Genomic DNA, 26,057 nt, shown 5'->3' on the forward strand with positions numbered 1-26,057 from the left:
CTTAATATTTGGTACAGAAACCTTTGTTTGCTATTACAGATACCAAACATTTTCTGTAGTCCTTGACAAAGTTTGCACACACTGCAGCAGGGATTTTGGCCCACTCCTCCATGCAGATGTTCTCCAGAGCCTTCAGGTTTCGGGGCTGCTGCCGGGCAACACGGACTTTCAGCTCCCTCCATAGATTTTCTATTGGGTTCAGATCTGGTGACTGGCTAGGCCACTCCAGGACCTTAAGATGCTTCTTACGGAGCCACTCTTTAGTTGCCTTGGCTGTGTGCTTTGGGTCGTTGTCATGCTGGATGACCCAGCCACGACCCATCTTCAGGGCTCTCACTGAAGGAAGGAGGTTGTCAGGCAAGATCTGGCGATACATAGCCCCATCCATCCTCCCCTCAATACGGTGCAGTCGTCCTTTACCCTTGGCAGAGAAGCAGCCCCAAAAAATGATGTTTCCTCCTCCATGTTTCCCGGTTGGGATGGTGTTCTTGGGGTTGTACTCATCCTTCTTTTTCCTCCAAACACGACGAGCTGAGTTTAGACCAAAAAGTTCCATTTTGGTCTCATCCGACCACATGACCTTCTCCCATTGCTCCTCTGGATCATCCAGATGGTCAGTGGCAAACTTCAGATGTGTCTGGACATGCATTGGCTTCAGCAGCAGGACCTTGCGTGCACTGTAGGATTTTAATCCATGACGGCGTAATGTGTTTCCGATGGTTTTCTTCGAGACTGTGGTTCCAGCTCTCTTCAGGTCATTGACCAGGTCCTGCCGTGTAATTCTGGGCTGATCCCTCACCTTCCTCATGATCAGTGATGCCCCACGAGGTGAGATCTTGCATGGAGCCCCACAACGAGGCAGATTGACCGTCAGCTTGAACTTCTTCCATTTTCTAATAATCGCTCCAACAGTTGTTACCTTCTCACCAAGCTGCTTACTTATTTTCCTGTAGCCCATCCCAGCCTTGTGCAGGTCTATTATTTTATCCCTGATGTCCTTACACGGCTCTTTGGTCTTGGCCATTGTGAAGAGGTTGGAGTTTGTTTGTTTGAGCATGTGAACAGGTGTCTTTTATACAGGTAACAAGTTCAAACAGGTGCAGTACTTCCGGTAATGAGTGGAGAACAGGAGGGGTTCTTGAAAAAGAACTAAGAGCCGAAATATTTACTAGTTGGTAATGTACCAAATACTTATTTCATGCAGTTAAATACAAATGTATTATTTAAAAATGATTCAATGTGATTTTCTGGCTTGTTGTATTAGATTCCGTCCCTCACAGTTGAAGAGAACTTATGATACAAATTACAGACCTCTACATGGCTTGCAAGTGGAAAAACCAGCAAAATCGGCAGTGTATCAAATACTTGTTCTCCCAACTTTACATTCGTTCATTCGCTGCCATCCCTCCCACTTCAAACGGATTGAACATCCACTAGTGATAAACTCTTTCCAATTCACAGCAGAAGATTGTTTTTCTGTTTATTAGTTGTTTGTGAAATACCCTAGAATGATTTCCTGACCAACGTATCGATAAATGTTGTATCGCCGTATCGTCAGATCATTGTTATCGTGAGCTCTGTATCGCACATCGTATCTCATCGTGAGGTACCAAGAGGTTCCTACTCCTAACGACCAACTTTACCCACTCTCTGCTTTCCATCTTTTCAATCAACAGATTTACAAATGAAAGGAGAAATTTTTACGATTTGACCTCCATTTTTAAAATCTGTTTTGACAGGAACAAAACAAAACGAAAAATGTAGCATATCTTCCAGGCCTGTAGATGGTGGTAACACTTCAAAGTGTCTCCAGGAAAACGAGACCTCAACAGGAAGTAATACCAAACAATGTAATTTTTCAAAGAATGTAATTTCAACACAAAACCTTATAGCTATCGTATCCAAGTACCTACGTTGAAAAGCAATAATGTTAAATGGCGGTGAGATGTGGAGAGGTGATGGGAACGAGAGGGAATCAAAGGAACACGTAGCACTGAACTGGAATCATCAACCGAACGACACCCCTTCGCGTAGGTTCCTGAAGCTAGAACTGGAGCTCAACGTGCACCTTCGTGGGCTCAGCTTCGGAGAACCCGTCCGGTATGTGTACAACCCATTGGAGTATGCGTGGGAGACACATAGCTGCTACGTTGAGAAGTATTGCCAGGCGGGCCAGCACTTCCTGTTTTTGGGCATGAATCCTGGACCATTTGGCATGGCCCAGACGGGGGTGAGCTCAATATTGAATTAACAGCAGCACAATCAGTAATATGTCTTTCGTTGGCTAGTCTAAAAATGTGTGGACAGCTTGTAATAGCGTTGTTAGGAAGCTTTTTGAGTAGAAAATTGAAATGATACTGTATCACCATACATTATTTCCTCACTGTCTTAATCAGAGAGTATGCAGGGACAGTTATCACAATCAAGTATGCTGTATCTCAACTTTGACGAATACAAAATGAAATTTGTGATTAATTCCTACCACTCTAAATTTAAAGCAACACTAGGTAACTTTTCAACCTTTGTAAAATATTTTCATAACATTTGTGGTAATATGTCGACCGACAGCTACTCGAATGACACCTCTTTTATGTCTTGAGATGGTCTGTATCCTGTCACCGGCACTAATTAATAAATGTGTGTGAAATTTCCGATTCTTAGATTATTCGCGATTCGGCCGCTGAAGATTCGAGAACGATTCACAAACATCCATATTTCGATTATTTAAATATGCTAAGTAAAGCGGAACTACAACACAGTCAGCTCGGTCTTCGGGATGCAATGAGGAACGGACCAAGAGTAAACATCCACAACTCACACTGCAAGATGAAAACCAATAATATCTGACAGCGGTCGACAGCCGCTACAAACAACGCCCAGATGCTACAAACTACGACCACATAATGCTACGGTAGATATCACATGTATATAGAACTAGATGCGAAATGACAGATTCGCCGGCGTTAGTAAACAGCCACCATCTTAAAGCAGTAGACTACTAAGGAAGGCTTGTGTTGTAGCGAACCTAATTAACTTTTTATCTAAAAAAACAGTTTTAAAACTTTCACATGTTGAAAGTACACAGAAGGGAAATTATGGAATAACGGGAACATTTATAACAACTTTAACGGTTGATTCACAACATTAAATTAATTGAATGAAGTTTAAAGCTGCTGATACAGAATGGGGACTTGAGTATTTTATTTACTGTTTTGAACTGTTAACTTGATACTGAAGTAGTACTTTATTTAAGCCTGAAAGGATTTTTGTACTATTTTTGTAACCAATGTACAAAACATTAAAAGCAGCTAATAGCTGGGGGGTGGGGGTTTGTGCATCAATAATAGATTTATAATCGAATCGTAGCCTCTGAATCGTAATCGAATCGTGAGGTGCCCCAAGATTCCCACCTCTACTAATTAAATTTGAAGAGGGTAGCAGGAACCTTGCCACACACAAAAAAACTACAAATGTGCTGACTGCTTTACGGCATACGTCACCTCCCTTTTTCCCAATTCATTGTAAAGACGGACGTTGATTCGAACAATTTCGCGGGGATTCTGCAAAGGTGGCAGAGCAACAAAAGAGACAAAAAGTTTTGTCTGAGGAGGAAAAAAAAGGGCAGGCTACCAGGATATACAGAATAAACATTGGCCAGGATTTTACTTGTTAGTTAGTCACCCGAAACACAATAAGGCACACGGTTGCTAACCGTCATATGCTTGTTTAACCACCTCTGGATTAATTACCTTATTAATATTCATCCATCACACAGCTGCTGGAAACAAATTTTGTTTAATTGTTTAATTGATTTTTGATTGATTAATGATTTTACGACACTGTTCGGGTGTGCGCTGGCCGTCATGGCAAACACAGCCGTGGACCTCATCGGAAGCGCAGTCTTCATTCAGGCAAAACACTACCGCTTTTGTCCACCGGTGTCGCTAAAATTGACCAAAACTGAAAAGTTACAAAGTGTTGCTTTAAGTCATCTTGTTTTAATCTTTTTTGTTTTTGTTGTTGTTGTACAGTGTGACCTTAATACTACTTTGGTTTTTAAATCTGTTTTGCAAGTTATTCTGTGTCAGTCATACTTCAGATGTGAGTGACATAAAATCAAGTGAATAAACTCATGGATTACCTGTCTCATCTCTCCAAGGTGCCCTTTGGGGAAGTCAAGTCTGTAGTTGACTGGCTGAGGATCACAGGGACAGTTGGTCGCCCTGAGAACGAGCATCCAAAGCGCCGCATCAGTGGTCTGGCCTGCACCCAGAGTGAAGTGAGCGGCGCTCGCTTCTGGGGTTTCTTCAGAAAATTGTGTAGCGAACCGGCAGTGTTCTTCCGCCACTGTTTCGTGCACAACCTTTGCCCGCTTATTTTCATGAGCAGCAGCGGGAAGAACCTGACCCCACCTGAGCTCAATGCCTGTGAGCGTGAGAAGCTCCTACGCTTGTGTGACATTGCCCTGTGTCAGATTGTAGAGGCCCTGGGTGTCTCCATGGTGATCGGTGTGGGCAAGGTGGCGGAGCAGCGGGCGCGTCGCGCTTTTTCTGCAGCTGGAATGGACGTGCGAGTGGAGGGAATCATGCATCCTTCTCCCAGGAACCCTCAGGCCAATAAGGGCTGGGAAACTGTGGCTAAAGCTAAGCTAGAACAACTGGGTGTCCTCTCGCTGCTTCGTAACAACACGTTGCCAGAATCGTCTCACACTCAAGGGACCTCATGACAGGAAAATCCATTTAGACGACAAGCTGTTCACGCTCACCTTCACATTATCGACAATGTGAAGTCTTGATTTAACCAAACATGATGTTTGTTTGTTTGTTTGTTTGTTTTTAACGAAGAAGTAAGCTGCAGTACTCTGACCTCTGATATTCACTCCCACTCCGTGTTGCCCTATATCACGCATCTTAACTCACAAATGGGGCAATTTACAAGTTTCCTGAGTTTTTCCATAGAGGTGTGAGCCAGAATTTAAGGTATGTGCATTTGCAAAAGCTTTGATGCCACAACAGCGTTCATTATCCTGAGTTTGACTTGGAATTTGTGATACAAATACAATAAATTACAATCTCAGCCAGACAGCAAAATGAATTAAGTCCAGGAATTTGTACCTTTTTATTTATGTCTTGAATAATTTTAAACAATTTATTCTATTGTTGTTTCACTCATGTACACGGAGTGTACACGACTAGATGCTTTGGGTGGTTGAATGGTTTTCTACTGAATGTTTCTACATGCTGTATTTTTTTGGTGTTGTTATATATTTGATGCCATATGCATAGCATATTTACTACCTCTGTACTTTTTGTATTTGTTATAAATGTTATGGTTATTGTATCCTGTAGGTTATGACCTTTACAACAGACCAGGTTTTTCATTGGTGTCTTAATGCCATGTGGGTAAATCCTACATTAATGTTACAAAAAAATTGTTCAACTTCATTTACATGTAGATGAAACCAGCTGTAATAAATAAAAGTCACATACACTGCAGGCTCTATAAACTATTTTTTTCCCCATTTCCTTAATTGCGCTTGCTATTCAATTTTTGTTAGGTTTTAGTACAATGTCACGTGACTATACAAATCACGCGATGACATCAAATGCGTAATTGTTTCATTCCGAAAGAGTCACTCCACCGAGGCGAGCAGAGCTTTATGCACACTTCATTCGCCCATTGGTTGTCACATTTTACAGAGCTCATGACAAAAAAAGTAAGTCTGCTGGCTCTACTCTTATGTCAGATATATATGTTAAGGTAAAATGCATGTTTACAGTTCGTATTTTTAAGTTTATAAAGTAAACGTCCGCTGGCGCGTTTACTTTCGACATTCTGTCGTCATTCAGTAACGCTTGCTTCCTCTGCCACTGGATGTCGCTGTAGATGTTCGGAATGCATCAGAGCGTTGTACCATTATTTTCCTACCATTGATTTTATGCGGGACATTTAGACCCCCCTTTTCTTGTGTTTATTTGAAATGGAGAGTACTGTACTTTTATTGAGCATTTTATACACGCTATTACATTAGCTCACATTCACGCAGTAACCACACCCCCTCCCCCCAACCACAAGTGGCGCCTCCAGAAATTTTTCGTAGGGGTGGCCAGATGGGGCCACTTAAAATCTTGGGGTGGCACACCAAAACTAAAAGCCATAATTTCAGATTTTCATTATATTATTGCAGTAAAAAGGTCAGGCGAAAACTATCAGAAAGACTTCAGGACACGGCTACTGATATACTTTGGTGTATTGTGTAATATTTGATGTTACTAATGATTTAATGTGCATAGGCCATAATCTATAGTCCATAGTTCTGGCTGTGCATTTGGGATGAAATGCATAACTGATGCTACAACAATCTAATGATATACTGGCAAGCGGTGTGGCCATTGGGGTGGCCAACAAATTTATAGGGGAGGGCCGTGGCCACCCCTGGCCACCCCCTGGTGGCGCCAATGCCAACCACACACACACAAACTTAGCAGCAGCAACAGGTAATTTCACCACAAATGTTCATACACATTCACACAGACACGGCATAGCATTACTTACTTGAAATCTATTACTCTATATAAAAAAAACAGATCTTGGTGCTGATTTGGATGAAGTGGCAGCAGTTGCATATGTAGTATTTCTGAAGTGTGTCTACAAATGGAAAATCAACATATTTGACCAAGACTTCGTCTACACTAGGACGGATAATGGCCTTAAACGTGTCATTAGTTAGACTATACGGCATGTCGGCTACACTAATATGCCTGTTGTCCGGATTAGTTGTTACATGGATAATGTAGGCGGTTAATATTACGCACTGCTTAATATAGACTGCTGTCTCCGTACAACTATCTGATACAAAGGAAGTGACGTCATGGAGCGTGCCATCGCCATTTGTAGTGCGGCATGATGGCATTGTAAGCAATGGAGGCGAATGATCAAGACGTGGCATTCCTGCTGCTCTTTTCCACAGTCATTGCTTACAGTTAACCATCTAGAGCAGGGGTCGGGAACCTATGGCCCGCGGGCCAGATATGGCTCTTTTGACGGCTGCATCTGGCTCGCAGACAAATCTTCAGTTATTAAAAAAAAAAGTTTCGTTATGTAATGGGAACGGCGCTAGGACCTCGGGGGAAACCTGGCGGGCGTAAGAGCCACAGGGGAAGCGTTAAAAAGAACAACCAGTAAGGGGCGCTCACATGTTTTCCATCGGCAAACCCAGTGATCAGGCGACATTCGGGACACTACAGGTGCGGCAGTGGAGAACGTCTGAAGTCTGATGATGCGTGTGGCAGTCGGTTGAAATAATAGCTATGGATCTGTAGCGTGGCGCAGACAGTGATTAAATGCTTCAGTCTGTTGCTTCACAATTAATTTTGCTTTATTTTCATTTTTCTTGTACAGCTGAAACAAGAAAAAAAAACAACGTCCGTCTCGCATTGCTGCACACAGACGGCTCCTTTCTTATTCGCTCTAAAATGTGGACTCCTACATAATTATATTAATAAACAAATACAAGTTTTTGTGACAAAACATTTAACTTCTGCATTTTAGACACTACTAGTATTCACTCGTCGTCTGCTCGTCATTACGAACACATCTGCAGTCACACATAAACATACTGTAATAGCCCCGAATGGGGAAATAGGAAGGAGAGGAGTTGGTGATGACTTTCCCACTTTATTGTGGCAACCATAGAAATAATAAACAAAATAACACCGTTATCCGCAACATGCTAACTTCGCTCTCACGCCGTACGCTCTCTCTCCTCCTTGCTTCCCGCTACGTCACTACTCTGCCGTCTGATGGCCTCTTCAAGGGCCCACAATACTTAACGATTAACATATTTCTGAACTATATTAACACACAGCACACATCACAATCATCATAAAATAAAGCAATCCGCTAGTATACACAGTCAAATTGCACCCTTTTTCCCACCTCAAACAAGAAAAAAATACCAGTTTACAACGTCCGTCTCACATTGCTGCCAAGAAAATTTATTGCCCATGCACGCCATGTGGCGAACGCCTCCCCCCTGATGGTTTAAAACTGTAAGTACAACAGTCTATCTGTGGACTCAAAATATTAAAATAATTATTTTAATATTATTTAATAATTATTATTTTATTTTATTATTATTATTTATAAGTTATTAATAATAATTCAGAGCCTTATTGTACTTTAAAAGTGTTGAAATTACATAAAATGCACATATTACTTGTATTTTTAGTTTGAAACCTATTGTATGGCTCTCACAGAATTACATTTGAAAATATATGGTGTTCATGGCTCTCGCCGCCAAAAAGGTTCCCGACCCCTGATCTAGAGTGTAGAACAGGTGTCAGGAACCTATGTCTCGTGGGTCATTTCCAGCTCTTTTGATGAGTGAATGTGCCTCTGCGCCAACCCGTAATTTTAAATGTGGTACCGGCCGGCTCGCTGGACTTGAGCGGTCCTCCCATCGCGGATTACGCGGAAATTAGCGTTTTATTACAGAGCTCGTCTCCCACATTAAGTCTCCGATCAGCAAGCTGTGGTGCTGGCCCCTCCCAACTCAATGCCGACCGAATTGGAGTATATAAAAATGCGTAGAGGAAAATTAAACCCCGAAAAGTGAACTGCGTGGTACCTCATGTTACAGAGGCGCTAGATCAGTTTCAATAAAAGTCGGCAAAATACCCTGGAGAAAATGATCTGTCCTAGTGTAGACGTAGATTGTGAAGGTTTCGCTTCCAGGGTAAAGCTAACCGTATGGCCCTATTTGGTAGCTCTAATGTCAATAATCTTCTACTAATAAAGTTCACCTGGTTCAACACATAAATTGGGCTACGGTATATGATTCGATTGACGAAGTCTGATTGAAATCTCAATGTACTTGGATGATAATTTTGGACAAAGAGACAGCCTAAAATATGAAGGCTAGATTAATCATGTTAACTAAAAGTGTACACTTTTTGTGCATGTGTTCTAATTTTTACCGGCAGGCTACCTTTGCCTTAAAATATAAGTGAAAATATATAGACAACATGTAGTGTTTGAGTGACTTGTAGTGCCTGTCATAAATAACTCAAGCACTCTTCCTAGTAAGTTTCACCCACTGCCAAGAAATGAAAGAAGTGAGTAAACAACTAATAGCAGAGAGGATTAAGTGTCCAGAAATAGGACTCTGTTGTTTTTATTTTATTGAGAGTGAACTGCATTTCCCGTGGTCCTCCGGCGCGGCTATCCCAAACAGCACCGGGTAATATTTAGTCAGATGATGGAAGCAAGCAGAGCTGTGAACTTCTTCAAAAGATAACCCTAATTCCCAGGTAAGACTTTTTAATGAGATTGTTATTCTTAGTGTAAAATGACATAAAACAACAGTCTTTAGCTAATAACTCATGTGACAACTAGCCAAACAACACTTAAAACTGCATTTTTGTTATTTTTGTTTTTCCGTAAAAAAAAAAAAAAAACAAAAAACTACCATTGTTATTTATCTGTGTGTCTGTTTCTTAGTACAGAGCAATCAACAAACAGAATGTATGGTGACAGCATGAGCATGTTGTTTATAAACTTGTTGGTGTAGCGCATGTTGCATTGCCCAACACAGTGTCTCTCAAATGTCTCTTCTGCTCAGCTGTCCTCAGCGTGTGCCTTTCTCTTCATCACCGTCATGGAGATACAATATCCACAGTCCAACGTAGTGTTTCGAAATGTGGGTCAGCTCTACTTTCCTCAAACCAGAATAGAGTGTCACTACAGCGTGACTTCTCAACATATGTGGAGCAGCAGTGACTGGATTGGAATCTTTAAGGTGTTGTTACAGTGACAAGTGCATGAAAAACAGCCGATGCCACCATTTAAAGAGTGTCTGGTTTACCCCAAATGATGTTAAGATGTTCTGGTAGTCTTTTTTTGCCCTTTACCTTTTATTTCTTGCACCAAAAGGTTTTCTGCTAACTATGCTGTTATTTTTTTAAGTGTTATGGTGCAACAGTTTCTGCATAACAACACCAACAACAGCCATCCCAAAGCATGATGCTGCTAACAATAAACCCAAGGTTGAACTGTTGAAGTGCAGCATTATGCTTTGGGCCTGTCTTCAGCCAGAAAAACAGTCCTTGTACATATTGGGGGTGATTATGAGCGGTTGGAAAATGCAGCCAGTTGCTGGTGGTTACAACTGGAGTGTCCTGTTTCTCCGAAGGTCGGCTGGTCATCACTGAGAGAGTACCACACATACGCATGGTCGCTTGTACCTGAAGGGTACAATGAAGGAAGTACTGTTGACTGCTGTGCACTTTTTCAAGGTAAACATCAAACAATGCAAATGAGTTAGTCAGTTAGTCTCCAGTTCTTGTTGTTTTTTTTTTAAGCTGCGTAAACAGTACCTTATTGTACCACACAGTATCTTATTTTTTTAGCTTTATTAACTTAACGTGTCCTGTCCTCACTAAATGTGAAGCTTGATAGACAGCAAACAAAGCAATTCTGGTTTTTGAAGGTTTTTCCTTCCTTCACATTTGACAATTTGTAAAGCTGTAGCACACATAGGTACACTTATGTTCAAAACAACGCACATTTTAACAATAAAAAACCTGACACAAAATCTCGTTTGATCAAAATGTAAATTTAGTAGATTAAATCAGCCTAATTTGCCTAGCAAAAGTTCGCTAGCTTAAATGATACGAATGCTAACGTATTTACAATTTTCATAGCAAATCGCTCACACATAACTCGACAAAATGTAGCTCTAATCTTAATTGCAAATACATACAGAAACATATATTAGCTGAAAAACATATAGCCTTATGTGGCCCAAATGAGAGGGCAGCTGTCCTATAGACCCTACCCACGTGATGTCACAACTCCGCCCTCCTGACTGGTGCCGCCCAATTGTCCGTCAACACATCGTGTTTACCTGTTACGGCTACGTACATTCCTCCTATTTACGGCGTGTTTTTCTGCTCGTTAACATTAATAGTCAAAATGGTGAAGGCGTGTGTGGCGGTCGGTTGCAATAACAGAGAAGATAGACGGAGAGACTTGAAGTTCTACCGGATTCCGAGACCCGGTGAGGAGAGCGAGATGGGCTGCTGCAATTCGACGAGAAAACTAGGCTCCAAACGATTACCACAGATTATGTAGTAGTCATTTTATATCTGGTAAAATGCATTTAATATATATTTAGAGGGTTTTGGGCTGACAACCACAATTAAGATCATTGCTAGGCTAATCGCCGACAACATACACGTATGTATGTAGTGAGAGTGCTATCGCTAAACCATATAAACATTAAAAGCCCTAGCTCCATTGACAAATGACATGAAATACATTAGACTTGACAGTGGATGTTAGCAAGAACAAAAGATTTTGAATTGAAAATTTCGTAACTCACCTTTCCAAGCACAAGATAGATTCCTGCCGAATTTTCGTGGACGAGGACCTGTTTCACCAAACCAGCAACGAAGTATTTATAAGCCTCCAAGCTCTTAAAGTTTGTCAAACTTTCGTGAGAATAGGCTGATTTTGTGTGGACAAGATAGTTGTAAATATCAGGGTAGCTAGCAGATGTCAGGCAAAGACGGCTAAGACAGCGGGTCGAAAAACATCAATTTAGGCATCAAATATGGATCTGGCGAATGGATAAACTGAAGCTTTTCCACATAACACCTTTTATGCAACGCATCCAGTGAGTTTACGGCATCCGAAAGCACCGGGTCTTCCATGAAATGCATTATAAATTGCTCGATCAATTGAGACCATTGATAATACAGACACAAAATGATGGACAATGGGGCGGAACATACAGCGATCACGTGATTTTGTGATGTCGGTGGGTAGGGTCTATATCCATATCAGACGAGTCTCCTACTCAGTCATAGAAGCCAAGGCGACAGTCCAGCCACACCCAACTCTACCACCAGAGGGCGATGTATCCTCCCATCATTATACAAAATAAGATACTTTTGGAATTTTTGGATAGTTATGTCTTAAAAGGGTTAATTCTGACTCCCGCGGAAATTCGAGTCACGTCACGGAACTCGCTCGTAACCCTAATTATTTTCTGCATTGCAAGGGAACGAAAGTTGCACTTCAAAGAAACTCAAATTGTTTCTTTGTTTTTGGTAGCCTTCTACCTGCCTCGCCCAAGCGCCGTTGAGTACTGCTTTGTCTACGTGGACAAGATGGGGAAAGTTTGCGCCCAAAGCCGCCCCTTCACCTTCTGTGCTCCCAGACCTTTGGATGAACTGGAGACTCTGATGGAGGAGCGCAATGAAGAAGATGATGGTGAGGAGGAGGAAGAGCTGCTCTTGGTGGTCCCTAGAGCGCAATTGCTGCAGGTAGCAAAAGCAAGCTGCCCACTGTCCTACTCTTCTGTACGACTGAATTTGCTGTCACTTATTTGCCATCCATAGCGTAAGCTGGAGGAGTGCATGAGGGAGAAGGCTGAGTTGATGCAGGCTGTAGATGAAGCCAAACAGGAAATAGAGGAGGAGAGGAGGAGCAACTCAAATGCAAAGGAGGACTGGAAGAGCCAAAGGGATGAATTGAAGGAGGAGATTGAAAATCTCCGTCAAACCCTAACATACAAATGTGATGCCTTAAAAATGGCAGAAGGAAAACACAAGGTAAGACCTAATACAGGTCATCTCATGTTGGATTAATTATGCTCATGTACTGCACTGCAGGATGTGGAATGCAGTCAGGAAAATCTCAACTCTGAACTGACTCAACTAACATCTGAAAAAGTGCAAAGTCAACAACAAATCAAAGACTTGCTGGAGGAAATCAAGGTGCTAACTGATAGAGAGAAGGAGAGAAATGTGGAGTTGGAAAGGCAAGTCTTTAACACCTGACACTTACACAAACAGTGCAGTCCCTATTTACAAAATCAACTATTTTCTGTAACACAAAAGTTGGTGTAAAATCCCTTGCTGAATAAACACAAAATTTTTAGTCTGTGTTGATATGTACAGTGCCTTGCAAAAGTATTCGGCCCCCTTGGACCTTGCAACCTTTCGCCACATTTCAGGCTTCAAACATAAAGATATACAATTTTAATTTTTTGTCAAGAATCAACAACAAGTGGGACACAATCGTGAAGTGGAACAAAATTTATTGGATAATTTAAACTTTTTTAACAAATAAAAAACTGAAAAGTGGGGCGTGCAATATTATTCGGCCCCCTTGCGTTAATACTTTGTATCGCCACCTTTTGCTCCAATTACAGCTGCAAGTCGCTTGGGGTATGTTTCTATCAGTTTTGCACATCGAGAGACTGACATTCTTGCCCATTCTTCCTTGCAAAACAGCTCGAGCTCAGTGAGGTTGGATGGAGAGTGTTTGTGAACAGCAGTCTTCAGCTCTTTCCACAGATTCTCGATTGGATTCAGGTCTGCACTTTGACTTGGCCATTCTAACACCTGGATACGTTTATTTTTGAACCATTCCATTGTAGATTTGGCTTTATGTTTTGGATCATTGTCCTGTTGGAAGATAAATCTCCGTCCCAGTCTCAGGTCTTGTGCAGATACCAACAGGTTTTCTTCCAGAATGTTCCTGTATTTGGCTGCATCCATCTTCCCGTCAATTTTAACCATCTTCCCTGTCCCTGCTGAAGAAAAGCAGGCCCAAACCATGATGCTGCCACCACCATGTTTGACCGTGGGGATGGTGTGTTCAGGGTGATGAGCTGTGTTGCTTTTACGCCAAACATATCGTTTTGCATTGTGGCCAAAAAGTTCAATTTTGGTTTCATCTGACCAGAGCACCTTCTTCCACATGTTTGGTGTGTCTCCTAGGTGGCTTGTGGCAAACTTTAAACGAGACTTTTTATGGATATCTTTGAGAAATGGCTTTCTTCTTGTCACTCTTCCATAAAGGCCAGATTTGTGCAGTGTACAACTGATTGTTGTCCTATGGACAGACTCTCCCACCTCAGCTGTAGATCTCTGCAGTTCATCCAGAGTGATCATGGGCCTCTTGGCTGCATCTCTGATCAGTTTTCTCCTTGTTTGAGAAGAAAGTTTGGAAGGACGGCCGGGTCTTGGTAGATTTGCAGTGGTCTGATGCTCCTTCCATTTCAATATGATGGCTTGCACAGTGCTCCTTGAGATGTTTAAAGCTTGGGAAATCTTTTTGTATCCAAATCCGGCTTTAAACTTCTGCACAACATTATCTCAGACCTGCCTGGTGTGTTCCTTGGTTTTCATAATGCTCTGTGCACTTTAAACAGAACCCTGAGACTATCACAAAGCAGGTGCATTTATAGGGAGACTTGATTACACACATTTGGATTCTATTTATCATCATCGGTCATTTAGGACAACATTGGATCATTCAGAGATCCTCACTGAACTTCTGGAGTGAGTTTGCTGCACTGAAAGTAAAGGGGCCGAATAATATTGCACGCCCCACTTTTGAGTTTTTTATTTGTTAAAAAAGTTTCAATTATCCAATAAATGTTGTTCCACTTCACGATTGTGTCCCACTTGTTGTTGATTCTTGACAAAAAAATTAAATTTCATATCTTTATGTTTGAAGCCTGAAATGTGGCGAAAGGTTGCAAGATTCAAGGGGGCTGAATACTTTTGCAAGGCACTGTATTTACTGACACGAAGTCCTCCCCTGCAGGCTAAGGGAGATACTGATGAAATTATCCAGCCAGATCAAACATGATGAAGAAAAGAGGAAGTTGCTTCAGGTCTGCAATATTAAGTCAGATGCTGTTTTTTTGTCATACAAAGGATGTTCATTATCTTCGTAGGCGGAGCATGAGGCCACACTGGTGGAGCGCCACGGCCTTCAGAGTCGCCTGGAGGCGAGCGAGCGCTCAGCCGAGGGACTTCGCACGGAGCTAAGGGAGCTGGGTACCCGTCAGGGCCATGCGTACGCTGAGCTGCACCAAAGCCGCCTGCAGGTGGCCCAGTTGGGCCTGCAGCTCTCTGAGGAGAAGCTTCTACTCATGGAAGAGCGCGCCAACTGGGCCTTGGAGAGAGAAGCTTTCAGGAACGCGGCACAGGTGAGGAAGGAGAGGTAGTCGGCAAATACTATATAAATTCTCTAGAGTTTATTAAGTTAATTAAGATTCTGTGTCCGTTTACGTAGGCTGACAAACAGAAAATGGAGGAGTTGAGGAGTGAGATGCGAAGAAAGGAAGAGCGACTGCGAGGGGAAACTACCGAATTGGAGAAGCTGCAAGCAGAGGTGAAAAGAGAGAATGACAGAGTGAGTTCATGCCAGACACATGTTGCCACCAGATCTCCGTTATAATTATATATAGGCCTACTCTATATATTTGTTATTACTCATTATTGTATTTTTTAACATTACTATATAAATATACAATATGTACTGTATATGGCGGAAAACACAAGACTGAAAAAGCAGTTTCTGCTCTTGCACCCTTCTTTAAAATAAACTGCTGTATTTTAAGCCAAAAAAAACTTGCGTTTGATAGAACAATATGTCTTTATGCTGCCATAGCAGATTCATGGCGCATTAAGTCCCTGAACTATTTTTAATTTGTCCGTTTTACCCTGGAAACCCCCGTTTACAGACGTCGCGCAACCGCTTTTGTTTCAACCTAGCCATAAAACGAAGGTAATTAATTATATATACTATTCAAAATGTCTGTCATTTTTAGTTTAGAATCATTAATTGATGTCTAATATTTAGTTTAAAAAAACAAAAAAACTTCAAAAAATTATTCACTCGCATATTTTTAACTTTTAAACAAATGACATCACAATGACAAAAATGGTGTCTGTAAAAAAGTCATGATATCTACCTCATAAGTATCGCTTAATTGTATTTGTTTTGTTACCGTCGCATTTTCTCCAATATGTTAGATGATAATTAATTGATCCAAACAAAGAAAATTGAAAAAAAAAAACATTTAAAAGGGTAAATATTTGAAAAAGAAAATCTCGACCAGTTCTTGATGTCTGCAATTTCTGCATCGCGACCCTTGTTATATGACCACGTTTCACCCATAAAATCCCCCAAAAATCCGTCTGTGGCCATTCACAGCTGTGTCTTGGCACTCGGTGATACATGCTACATGGAGTTTGTGGATCGAAACAAGGTAAGTACGCGATAATATCTTGTTAAAATCATGGCGTCTGTAATTGTGCTCTCGCGTGCTCTCACCTCCAGATAGGGTTTTGCTGTTTAAAAATGTATTTATTTTTTTTAAATGCCCTCCTGTTCAAATTTTTTCTTCCCCCAGAAAATTTTGATTTTAAGCTTTTCAATAATGTATCACACATGCATATCAGACAATTTTGAAATTGTGGGTCTCAGAGCGGAACTTCAAGTCACCTGAGTGTTTTCCGCCATATATATTTTCTGTTAAAAAATAAGATTATAAATGCTATACTTTATATTAAAAATAACTAGTTAAATAAGTTATAAATGAATACATTAAAATCGATAAAAACAAAATACAGGTAGTACCCGGGTTACGACGTACCCGACTTTTTGACGCCAAAGTCTCGTCCGCCATTTTGTCTCCCAGTCGTTTTTTTTTTTTTTTTTTTTTTTTTTAAATAATGTTGACTTTTGTTTTGTGATGCATGCTTTTATTGTGGTGCAGGAAGTCTAGAGCAGGTAGTACTTCCGCACGCGAGCGCATGTACACACAAAAAACAACGTCTTTGCGCACGTGAAGAAGCGCGCACACGCACACACGAGCAAGAGCGCAGCCGAGTGAGAGAGAAGGGATAGAAGACAGCTGCTAGCTTGCGCGCACATTTGTTGCTTGTGAAGCATCCAAAGAGACAACACCTGTATATAACACCTTTTGTACTGTTTATTGTGCGTTTTCAATTGTGGTCGAATAATTGGGGCGAGTTTATGTCATTGTTTTTAATGATGCGCGGATGCTAAATGACACATACTAATCATTTGTGTGGATTGTTATTGCTGTGTCAGCAGCTAGTCATAAACACAAATTTGAATTGCTGTTATTGACGATGAAACTGATTTAATTTAATTTTTATTTTAGTTTCATTCTGCAAGTGTTGATGTCATGAGCAGCTGAATAAAGTCAGCAAACCACACGGACTTCTGACATCGTCATTTCGGAACTTAACTCGCTGTCTAGCTAGGACTAGCTCCAATGTCTTGGCGAGGACGGTACAATGATGTATAATGCATGTTTTTGGATAGTTATTTTGAGATTTGTGGGGTATTTAAAGGCTTAATTTCGACTTAATTGGAAATTCGAGTTACCACGCCAGTGTAGGAACTGAACTAGTTCGTAACCTGGGGACTACCTGTACACTGGTCATGGCGCCTCATAAAATGCTAAAGTTGATTTTAATTATTTTATTTTCAAATTTCATAGTATTAATCTCCTTGCGTGTCATTGGTGGTGATAGACAATTCATTTACACTGGGCTGTAAATGCTAAAGCTTCAGTGCCACTGATGTCAAGATGTAGGGCAGTGATTTAAATGAGTGCCATATAAAGGGTTAATAGAGCCGCTGGTAGAAACCTCAAGTATCACAACTCTTCTACTGGTGAACCGTCCCAGCTTGCTTCCTTTAGAGTAAACATTTTTTAAGTCGTGTGACGTGACCACATGACATTGGGACGTCACTGACGTTTGCTGACATTTAGATAACTCCCCTTTTGTTTATCTGTTCTGGTTCAATCAGAATCAGATGGGTCAGCAGGGTGACACGAAACAGCTGATGCTACCAGCACTTGTTGAGCCAGTCCTCAGGTGACCTCACCCGCCACCACCACCATTTGAAACTAAATCTGCACAAACACATGCCTTTAATTTAGTATTTTTCCTCTGCAGTGAATTGACGGGCTCCATCATGTGGTGACACAAGGAGTTGAAAGTGTAGGTTGAGACCGAGCTGTTTGTGTTGAATTATTGTTTGTTCGAGTGACTTGCGTATAGTGTTTCCCAACCATTATTAAGCCAAGATAATTCATTACGAAGTAAAGTTTTACATTAAAACAATTTCATGTGGAATAAACCCCCAAATAATGTCACAAAACGTATTGGTGTATTGAAATTATGATAGTAATTGTTACAGTATGTCTTAAATATGGGTTGTGTGTGTGTTGAAAGGAAAATTGTTTTTTTTTTTAGGTTTTAATGATGAAACAAATGTGAAACTAAACAAAATATAATCATTCAACCTTGAATATGATACTAATACAGATATAAACAAGTTCTATACAACTTCAAGTAACTAATTCCACATCATACGAGGACACTATATTGCAAAAAAATTAGCAAGGCCAACAGGCACATAATGCTGAACAGAAATGCAGAAACTACCATTGAGCACATGTGTAAGTTTCATTATGACACATCAAAATATTAGTGTATTATAGATATCTCCATTTCAGTTGCTGGTATCTGCAATTCTCTAGTGGATCCTTGCAACTAAGTGGGCTGGAGATATCTTGAATGAAATTATGACTATTCAGAAGGATGTTGTAAACTTTGACATTATTAGTTCCATGTTACTAATTCAGTTTTTACGTGTGGAATCTGCATCAGCTGATAAGACATCTGATTGTTGTGATTCTCCAATTGTCCAGTAGATGACGGCAAAATACTTCATACTTCTTCAGATGGAATTATAATTTGTGTAAACTGTTTGGACACACATAAATAATATCATCTGCCCTCTCGTCAGAGGTGGGTAGTAACGCATTGCATGTATTCAGTTATATTTACTTGAGTAACTTTTTGAGAAAAATGTACTTCTAAGAGTAGTTTTACTAAGCCATAATTTTTACTATTACTTGAGTAGATTTGTGAAGAAAAAAAAAAAAAAACGCTACTCTTACTCCGCTACTTTGGGCTACAAAAGATAAGTTACATTTTTCTCTTTCTTCTACATATTGGATTTATTATTTTTTTGCTAGCGATTAGGGTTGGGCACCGAACATCGAGCATCGATGGGACCCAGTTCTAACGCGCCGGTGTTCTGCCAAAATCTCCTACATCGGCGAAACGTGGTCGAATTTGACACCCAAAGTACTACCGTGCACTCTAAACTTGCTTTGTTTAGATGCATACAGGAATAACGTACAAAAAAAATGCCTGCAGAAAATACTTAAATGTAGTTAGATCAAATAAGGACGGTTTAAATACGCTACGTGACTAATGTGGTCAACTGCTTCAAAGCCTAACACAAAAAAAACAAATGGTTAAAAGTATGAGAGGGTAATACATGCAAAAAGTATCTTTGAGGCAGTGAAAAGGTTCTAAATGACTAAATAAAAACAAAAATAGTGAGTACACGCTGCTTCTAACCGATGTGCGCATGCGTGTGGATGCTTGCGCAAGCGCGCTGAGCATTGTGTAGGACGTTTCGCTGCGTAGTAAGGAATTGCCGAACACCGGTTCTCCCGGAACCGTTCAAATTTTAAAGTTTCGAATACATGTTTCGAGCCATAATTTTTACTTTTACTTGAGTAGATTTGTAAAGAAAAAACACTACTCTTAGTCCACTACTTTGACCCACAAAAGAGTCGTTACATTTTTCTCTTTCTTCTACATATTGGATTTATAATTATTTTTGCTAGCGATTAGGGTTGGGCACCGAACATCGAGCATCGATGGCACCCGGTTCTAACACTCCGGTTCTCCCGGAACCGTTCGAATTTTAAAATTTCGATTCCATGTTTCGATGCCCTGACTGCTGAGCGGAAAAAAATTGCTGCCGAAAACCACGAAGAAGAAGCCACAAGAAGCGCATGTTGTGCATTGCGACTTGATTACAACCATGGACACGGTGAGGCGGCGCTCAAAAGTTTGGCTTAACTTTACAAAAAAAAAAAGACCAGTCAGCTCAGTGCAACATTTGCAACACAACTATATCATGTAAATGTGGCTGCAAGACCAATTGTCGTATTATTACGTCGGGCTATGGTCGATATCATGTATATAGAACTAGATGCGAATTGACTGACTTGGCGGCGATAAATCATGTAAAGAGAACTACATGCGAAATGACAGACTCGCTGGCGTTAGTAAACAGCCGCCATTTTAAAGCAGTATGTGCCTCCATTAAAATCAACAATGTTGAAAGGATTTTTGTTTTAGAATCTGTTGTGTTGCTTATTTAGAAAGATGCAGCCATATGAAGCATTCGATTACTTTTTTAATGAACTTGTAGTAGTGAAAACATATTTCATAACACATTTTTGCCAGACGCTCTCATCTCGTCTTCTCCGCATTATACGTACGCTCCTACAGCAGCACAGACTGGCCTAACTGGTATTGTCACAACATAAACATTGCATGTGTCTCTAAACACAACAGAATCGTTTTTTTTTTGTTTTTTTTTTACAAATAAGTAAACCTAATTATTTTGCCTCATCTACATCAAATTATAATTAATAGAAAAATTTATACTAATGCTTCGTCGTAGCTCCCAGCTAAGGTACATGTATGGCAAAAGAATATGAGTAAATGTTTTCTCCGTGAGCTTTTGTAAAATAAACATCTTTGTGAAAGTGCACTCCTGTGGAAAGAAACTTCATCACATTCAAGTTCAAAGACTGATATTTACTAGTATATACAAGTTAAAAATAGCCCTGTGAGAAGTTCATATAATTCATAAATGTCATATTAATTGTATTATTAATAAAAATAATAAATAATAAGAATAAGAATAACAATAATACATTTTAAATTCATATAATAAAAAAAAAAATCGAGAAGTTAAGACATTATTATAAACTAATACATTTTTAAACCATAAATTTTTTACCAAGCCTCTTTTTTTTTCTTCTTTTCTTTTTTTGACCCTGCCTCTTATAAGAATCGGTATCGTGAATCGTTTGGAATCGGAACCGGAATCGTTCAATTTCAAACGATGCCCAGCCCTACTAGTGATGCAATAAGAGTAACGTGACTAATTTCACCAATGAGACGTCGCAACATTAATTACATGACTCTATTACACCAATCAGATGCAAGCTTGCCGTTTCATGATCATGCAAGCCTGTTCAATCACGTGTCATTAAAGAACCGTAACAAATGAAGTAAAGTATTTGACATAGAGCACTGCCCTCAACATGAATCGAAAGCGCGGATTTAAAACTCTCCCAGCTTTGATTTGGCACCGATTGACCACGGAAAACCGGAGATAAGATTCTTTTAATTTCATTATAGTAACTATGAAGGAACCACAGTATTCACTATTCAAACTAGGAACTATTTTCTCCACTAGAGGGCAGGGCACTCATGCTATTTGGACGAATACTGTTTTCTCTTTAATTTAATGATCCCCCCCCCCCCCCCCCCCTTTGGCTTAATGTGGTTATGTAATGGGTTATTGTACAGTATCATTATAACAACAGTTCATATAGATAAGTTAGTGCTGAGAGAAAAAAAAAATACCATTGTTTTAAAAAAAATGTCAAACAAAAATAAGCAGTTAATCAAAATGTTACTCATTACTTGAGTATTCTTTTCACTGGATACTTTTTTTTTACTTGTACTTGAGTACATTTTTGGGATGACTGCGTTTACTCTTACTTGAGTAATATTATTTTAAAGTAACACTACTCTTACTTGAGTAAAAATTTTGCCTACTCTCCCCACCTCTGCATCTCGTTTTATTGCTCTGCTGCCTGTCACTTTGCATTGCTAGCATGGACAGATGATCAAAGATACTGCACATTACTTGTGATAAAATAATAATTTCAGTACTAATTTGGATAATTTCTCATGTTCTCATAGTTAATGGTTGGGAATCACAATCTTTTGAGTTTTAGTAAATTCCAAGAATGATAATGTGTAACAGGTGCATTTTTTTTCCTTTAATTTTGCTGCGGTTAAGGAGATTAAAAAGAAAATGTGTATTCGCATAAAAGATAATACCATTGAATTAAGTAGATTTGTTTTAAGTCCTAGAAAAGGCAAAGAAAGTTTTGCATGGCTCTTGTGTGTAAGCTAAGCATCTTGCTGATCCAATTGATGCTTTCATTTGCGGCTCACATTTCATTGTCAGGATTCAATTATGAAATTTTATGTTACTTGCTCATTCGGAATGCTGCTTTGGAGTCACCATAATGAATTGAAATCCATTATGGATGTCTGCTCAATGTAAAAGTTTTCACTTTTGTGTTATCAGATGACTTTTAATGTTTGACATGCTCACTAAGGTATCTGAAAATGATGACAGAAATAAATACAACTCAACACCGAGAGGTGTGAAAACATGGACAGCCGTTTATGAAAATCATTCCAAAATAAGAAGCAAACTACATGATTTAATACAAACAGAGAAAACAACAGATGAGCCCGTTCATGAGATATTCAAATGTCTCAAAATCGAGATGATGGAGGTTAGAGAGACAATGAGATGTTTCGGACTTCAAGAGTCATCATTAAATATTCTCCATTACATAAAACAACACAAATGTATCCAATCCATTAAAACAATGGAATTTGAATGAGCCAAAGTTATTTTGCTGTGTCTGAATTTATACTTTTTTTTTTTTTTTTTGCATACTGATGTACCCCATCAACCCTGCATTCAGCTTAGTTTTATTGCACTGGCTCAAGTTCAGGAAGAACATAAAAGAAACAAAAGACTTTATTGCCCCCCCAATAAGATCCTGGTGCTGGAGATCCATTCAGTTCTCCTCATGCAAAATGCTGTGTACAACTGGATGACATTTAACAGTGCAGAAGCATTTGACTGATCTTGGTCTTGTGACATTCAAGTGAATCAACATTCATCTCAAGCCTCCTTAGATAATTCTTATTTACTCCTTAAATTACCTTCTGTTACATTCAGGTTCTACATTTGAACATCACAGTTACAACTGTGAAAATGATGTGATCAGAAATTAATATTTGGCATCAGGAAAACGACCGCATCTTACGTGTATGTTTGTTAGCTGTAGAACAATAAAGGGCCTTTTAAAATGATCGGAAGTTGACTGTAGATGTTTACAGGGTTAAAGACAGATTATGCAATTAATATTAAAAAAAAACAAAAAACAAACACACACACCTGAGGATTTGTTCTATGTACAGTAAAAAGGTCATAATGGCTGCTGGGCCATGTTCATGGCTTCACTGCGTCATCTTTCTTATGTTATTCTGAGCCATTTATATCTTGTGCATGCCTATTGCCTGAGTTTTAACATTACAGAAAGGCTTTTGAGCATCCTTAATATACAGCTCATCTAGCAAAAGTTGTCTCACTGGTTAGTACATTAATCTTAAATGGATATCCAGGACATTGACAAAGATGCTCAACAGTTTCGTATTTGAGTTGGGGTCATTGTAATTGTTTTCAGCTCCCAATTAGAGTGGGAACTGAATTTAGTGACAACCCTTCCAATATCGGTACTGCTTATTGATCAGATTCTTTATGAATCCTCACTAGGCAGGAAATGAAATAATATAGTAATACTAACAGATGTATTTGTTTTAACTCTTTAATATCCTAAATAGTGCTTGTCAAACCTTTGACATAGGTAAAAATGATATGCAACGTGGACAAGGCTAGATCCCACCTGAGCAGATAAATTGCAAATATGCAGCAAATGAACCCATTGAAATTCGGAGGCAAACACCTTTCACCACAAATCAGGTTACTCCTCTTTTATATTGGTCTATGCTTGCTTCTGTCAATTTAGTCTCTCCTCCCTTACTGAAAAATAGTTACCAACCAAGCAGGAGACCTAGTTTTTGATTTGAAATTAGGGCTGTCAAACGATTAAAATTTCTAATCAAGTTAATCACAGTTTAGAAATTAATTAATCGTAATTAATCGCAATTCAAACCATCTCTAAAATATGCCATATTTTTCTGTAAATTATTATTGGAATGGAAAGATAAGACAAGACGGATATATACATTCAACATACTGTACATAAGTACTGTATTTGTTTATTATAACAATAAATCCACAAGATGGCATTAACATTATTAACATTCTTTCTGTGAAATGGATCCACGAATAGAAAGACTTGCAATTCTTAAAAGATAAATGTGAGTTTGTATATTGTGACTAAATATTGCCATCTAGTGTATTTGTTGAGCTAAACGAAATGTTTGAATAGAGTTTGCCCAAATGCATGATGGGAAGTTGGGCAACCATGACTGTCAGTGGTGGCTGCAAATGGTATATCTTCTCTGCGTTGTGTTCAAGACGTGGTGTTAAGATGATCATCTCCTGTCATTCTTCCCCATGTCGTTCGCCACAATAGATATAATTGTTGTGGAAGAGATGCCAAAGCTTTTCCTAATAAAACGCACGGCCTCAATGAATGCCTGTGTCCACTCCACTCGCTTGTCTCTGCCACTTCGCTCTCAATATATGTAAAACGGTGCTGTTGTAGTCTGTTTGCGGCAATGCGTTAGTGGGTCGTTCCGCGCATGCCTTAAATGTTTTAACGTGATGAATTAGAAAAATTAATTACCGCCATTTAACGCGATAAATTTGACAGCCCTATTTGAAATATAGCAGAATTTTAGAGTACTTTTGCCTTGATGCCAAAATACCAACATATACCTATAGGGTGTGTCGTCATCACTCTGAGGAATCGTATGACTGGGAATAAGTTGCCATTCCTCAACCTATTCATGGCATAAAAGTAATTATTGCTTGTTCTTCGAAGATATTGTCCACCTGGAAGACCACTGGAAGTTAGAGCCCTGCTCTCACGATGCGTCACTTGCGCGCAAAAACACACACACACAAACAAAGAAAATGGACGAAGAGCTTAAACAATACATCATACAATAAGAAATTATAAGTAGCATTTCTTGTAACAAAAAAAAAAAGAGATGTTTTCTATACAAGCGTAGCCCTTTTCCTGAGGAGGGGGACATTCCCCGCCTCCCTCCTGTCACTGCGGACCACAACGAGTCACTTGTTGAGTGCTTTTGCTTCGTCCTTCACTCCCTGTAAACTTAGCAATTCTTTTATAAGAGCCTGATGGTGAGAGGATGAGGATGCCAGGTGTTGAAGCCTCCTACTGCGATGTCCCGTTTTTCTTGTGCGTGCTGGCCGCTGCCACCTCTGACCACGGCTCGGAGTCACTGTCTGCCAGTCGCTCTTTGTCCTCGTCCCAATAGTCATCGTCCTCATCCTCTTCTTCTTCCTCGGCTGCCGATTCGTACGTGGACTTCTCCTCCTGCTTGATGGCCTGAATGGCAGGTGGTGGCGGAGGAGGCGCAGCGGCAGGTGTATGGGTTTCTGTCGAGTCTCCGCTGTCTTCGAAGGCATCCGGGTTTTCCAGCATCTCCCTGATGAGCGGTGGCATGGGGCCGGGGATCTCCATTTTTAGTGTGATAGCTCTCTCTGCACCTGTGTGACAGACATGAGGCTCAGATGTCACAAGATAGGTGACGAGCAAAATTTTCGCCTGAATGAAAATCCTCAATTTACTTGAACATATTTTCTTGGCACCAAGATGTTGCCACAGTAATAATGTAATTAGCAAAGAAACAGCAACTACTTGAGTTTTTACAGTAAATAATTAAGTGTAGGACTTCTGAAAACATTGTGACTTGGCGAGCATATACAGTGGGGCAAATTAGTATTTAGTCAACCACTAATTGTGCAAGTTCTCCCACATGAAAATATTAGAAAGGCCTGTAATTGTCAACATGGGTAAACCTCAACCATAAGAGACAGAATGTGGAAAAAAAAAATAGAAAATCAAGTTGTTTGATTTTTAAAGAATTTATTTGCAAATCATGGTGGAAAATAAGTATTTGGTCCATACCAAAAGTTAATCCCAATACTTTGTCATGTACCCTTTGTTGGCATTAACGGAGGCCAAACATTTTCTGTAACTCTTCACAAGCTTTTCACACACTGTTGCTGGTATTTTGGGCCATTCCTCCATGCAGATCTCCTCTAGAGCAGTGATGGTTTCGGGCTGTCGTTGGGCAACATGGACTTTCAACTCCCTCCACAGATTTTCTATGGGGTTGAGATCTGGAGACTGGCTAGGCCACTCCAGGACCTTGAAATGCTTCTTACGAAGCCACTCCTTTGTTGACCCTGGCTGTGTGTTTGGGATCATTGTCATGCTGAAAGACCCAGCCACGTCT

General features: G+C 40.0%; 3 protein-coding genes across 17 annotated transcripts in view; 2 read left to right on the forward strand and 1 right to left on the reverse strand.

The window, feature by feature from the left end:
• Positions 1-189: 189 nt before the first annotated feature.
• On the forward strand, positions 190-5,479 carry smug1 (single-strand-selective monofunctional uracil-DNA glycosylase 1). Its single transcript, XM_057846293.1, has 2 exons — positions 190-2,230; positions 4,160-5,479. Exons 1-2 carry the CDS (start codon positions 1,928-1,930, stop codon positions 4,724-4,726), a joined length of 870 nt encoding a protein of 289 aa, XP_057702276.1. The 5' UTR covers positions 190-1,927; the 3' UTR covers positions 4,727-5,479.
• A 152-nt stretch (positions 5,480-5,631) lies between these two features.
• Positions 5,632-20,330, forward strand: calcoco1b (calcium binding and coiled-coil domain 1b). Of its 5 annotated transcripts, none has more exons than XM_057845878.1 (12): positions 5,632-5,716; positions 9,236-9,311; positions 9,623-9,799; positions 10,193-10,295; positions 12,118-12,329; positions 12,405-12,617; positions 12,678-12,826; positions 14,623-14,692; positions 14,756-15,010; positions 15,097-15,216; positions 17,653-17,720; positions 17,802-20,330. In XM_057845878.1, the coding sequence occupies exons 3-12, from the start codon at positions 9,659-9,661 to the stop codon at positions 17,827-17,829; spliced, it is 1,359 nt and encodes a 452-aa protein (XP_057701861.1). In that variant the 5' UTR covers positions 5,632-5,716; positions 9,236-9,311; positions 9,623-9,658; the 3' UTR covers positions 17,830-20,330. The 5 variants fall into 5 exon arrangements, with proteins under 5 accessions (XP_057701861.1, XP_057701859.1, XP_057701860.1 ...); XM_057845880.1 differs by having other exon boundaries at positions 5,636-5,716; positions 9,189-9,311; XM_057845879.1 differs by having other exon boundaries at positions 5,689-5,716; positions 9,163-9,311.
• A 1,795-nt stretch (positions 20,331-22,125) lies between these two features.
• LOC130921680 (retinoic acid receptor gamma-A-like) overlaps positions 22,126-26,057 on the reverse strand; it is a 95,732-nt gene continuing 91,800 nt past the window's right edge. For 10 of the 11 annotated variants that reach the window (XM_057845864.1, XM_057845868.1, XM_057845867.1 and 7 more), the window contains one exon: positions 22,129-25,305. In XM_057845864.1, the coding sequence (XP_057701847.1) occupies positions 24,971-25,305 (335 nt within the window). In that variant the 3' untranslated portion in view covers positions 22,129-24,970. Of the gene's footprint in view, positions 25,306-26,057 lie in introns of all 11 variants that reach the window. The other variant, XM_057845875.1, reaches the window with a different exon arrangement.

Source organism: Corythoichthys intestinalis, chromosome 9 (assembly GCF_030265065.1).
Source record: "Corythoichthys intestinalis isolate RoL2023-P3 chromosome 9, ASM3026506v1, whole genome shotgun sequence".
Lineage (NCBI taxonomy): Eukaryota > Metazoa > Chordata > Actinopteri > Syngnathiformes > Syngnathidae > Corythoichthys > Corythoichthys intestinalis.

Excerpts from the sequence above, each read along its gene's own strand:
- smug1 (XM_057846293.1), top strand. The coding sequence starts at position 1,928 with ATGTTAAATGGCGGTGAGATGTGGAGAGGTGATGGGAACGAGAGGGAA. Across the intron at positions 2,231-4,159 it reads TTGGCATGGCCCAGACGGGG|GTGCCCTTTGGGGAAGTCAA; the intron begins GTGAGCTCAATA and ends CATCTCTCCAAG.
- calcoco1b (XM_057845876.1), top strand. The coding sequence starts at position 5,660 with ATGCACACTTCATTCGCCCATTGGTTGTCACATTTTACAGAGCTCATG. Across the intron at positions 12,330-12,404 it reads CTAGAGCGCAATTGCTGCAG|CGTAAGCTGGAGGAGTGCAT; the intron begins GTAGCAAAAGCA and ends TGCCATCCATAG. Across the intron at positions 17,721-17,801 it reads CTTGTTGAGCCAGTCCTCAG|TGAATTGACGGGCTCCATCA; the intron begins GTGACCTCACCC and ends TTTCCTCTGCAG.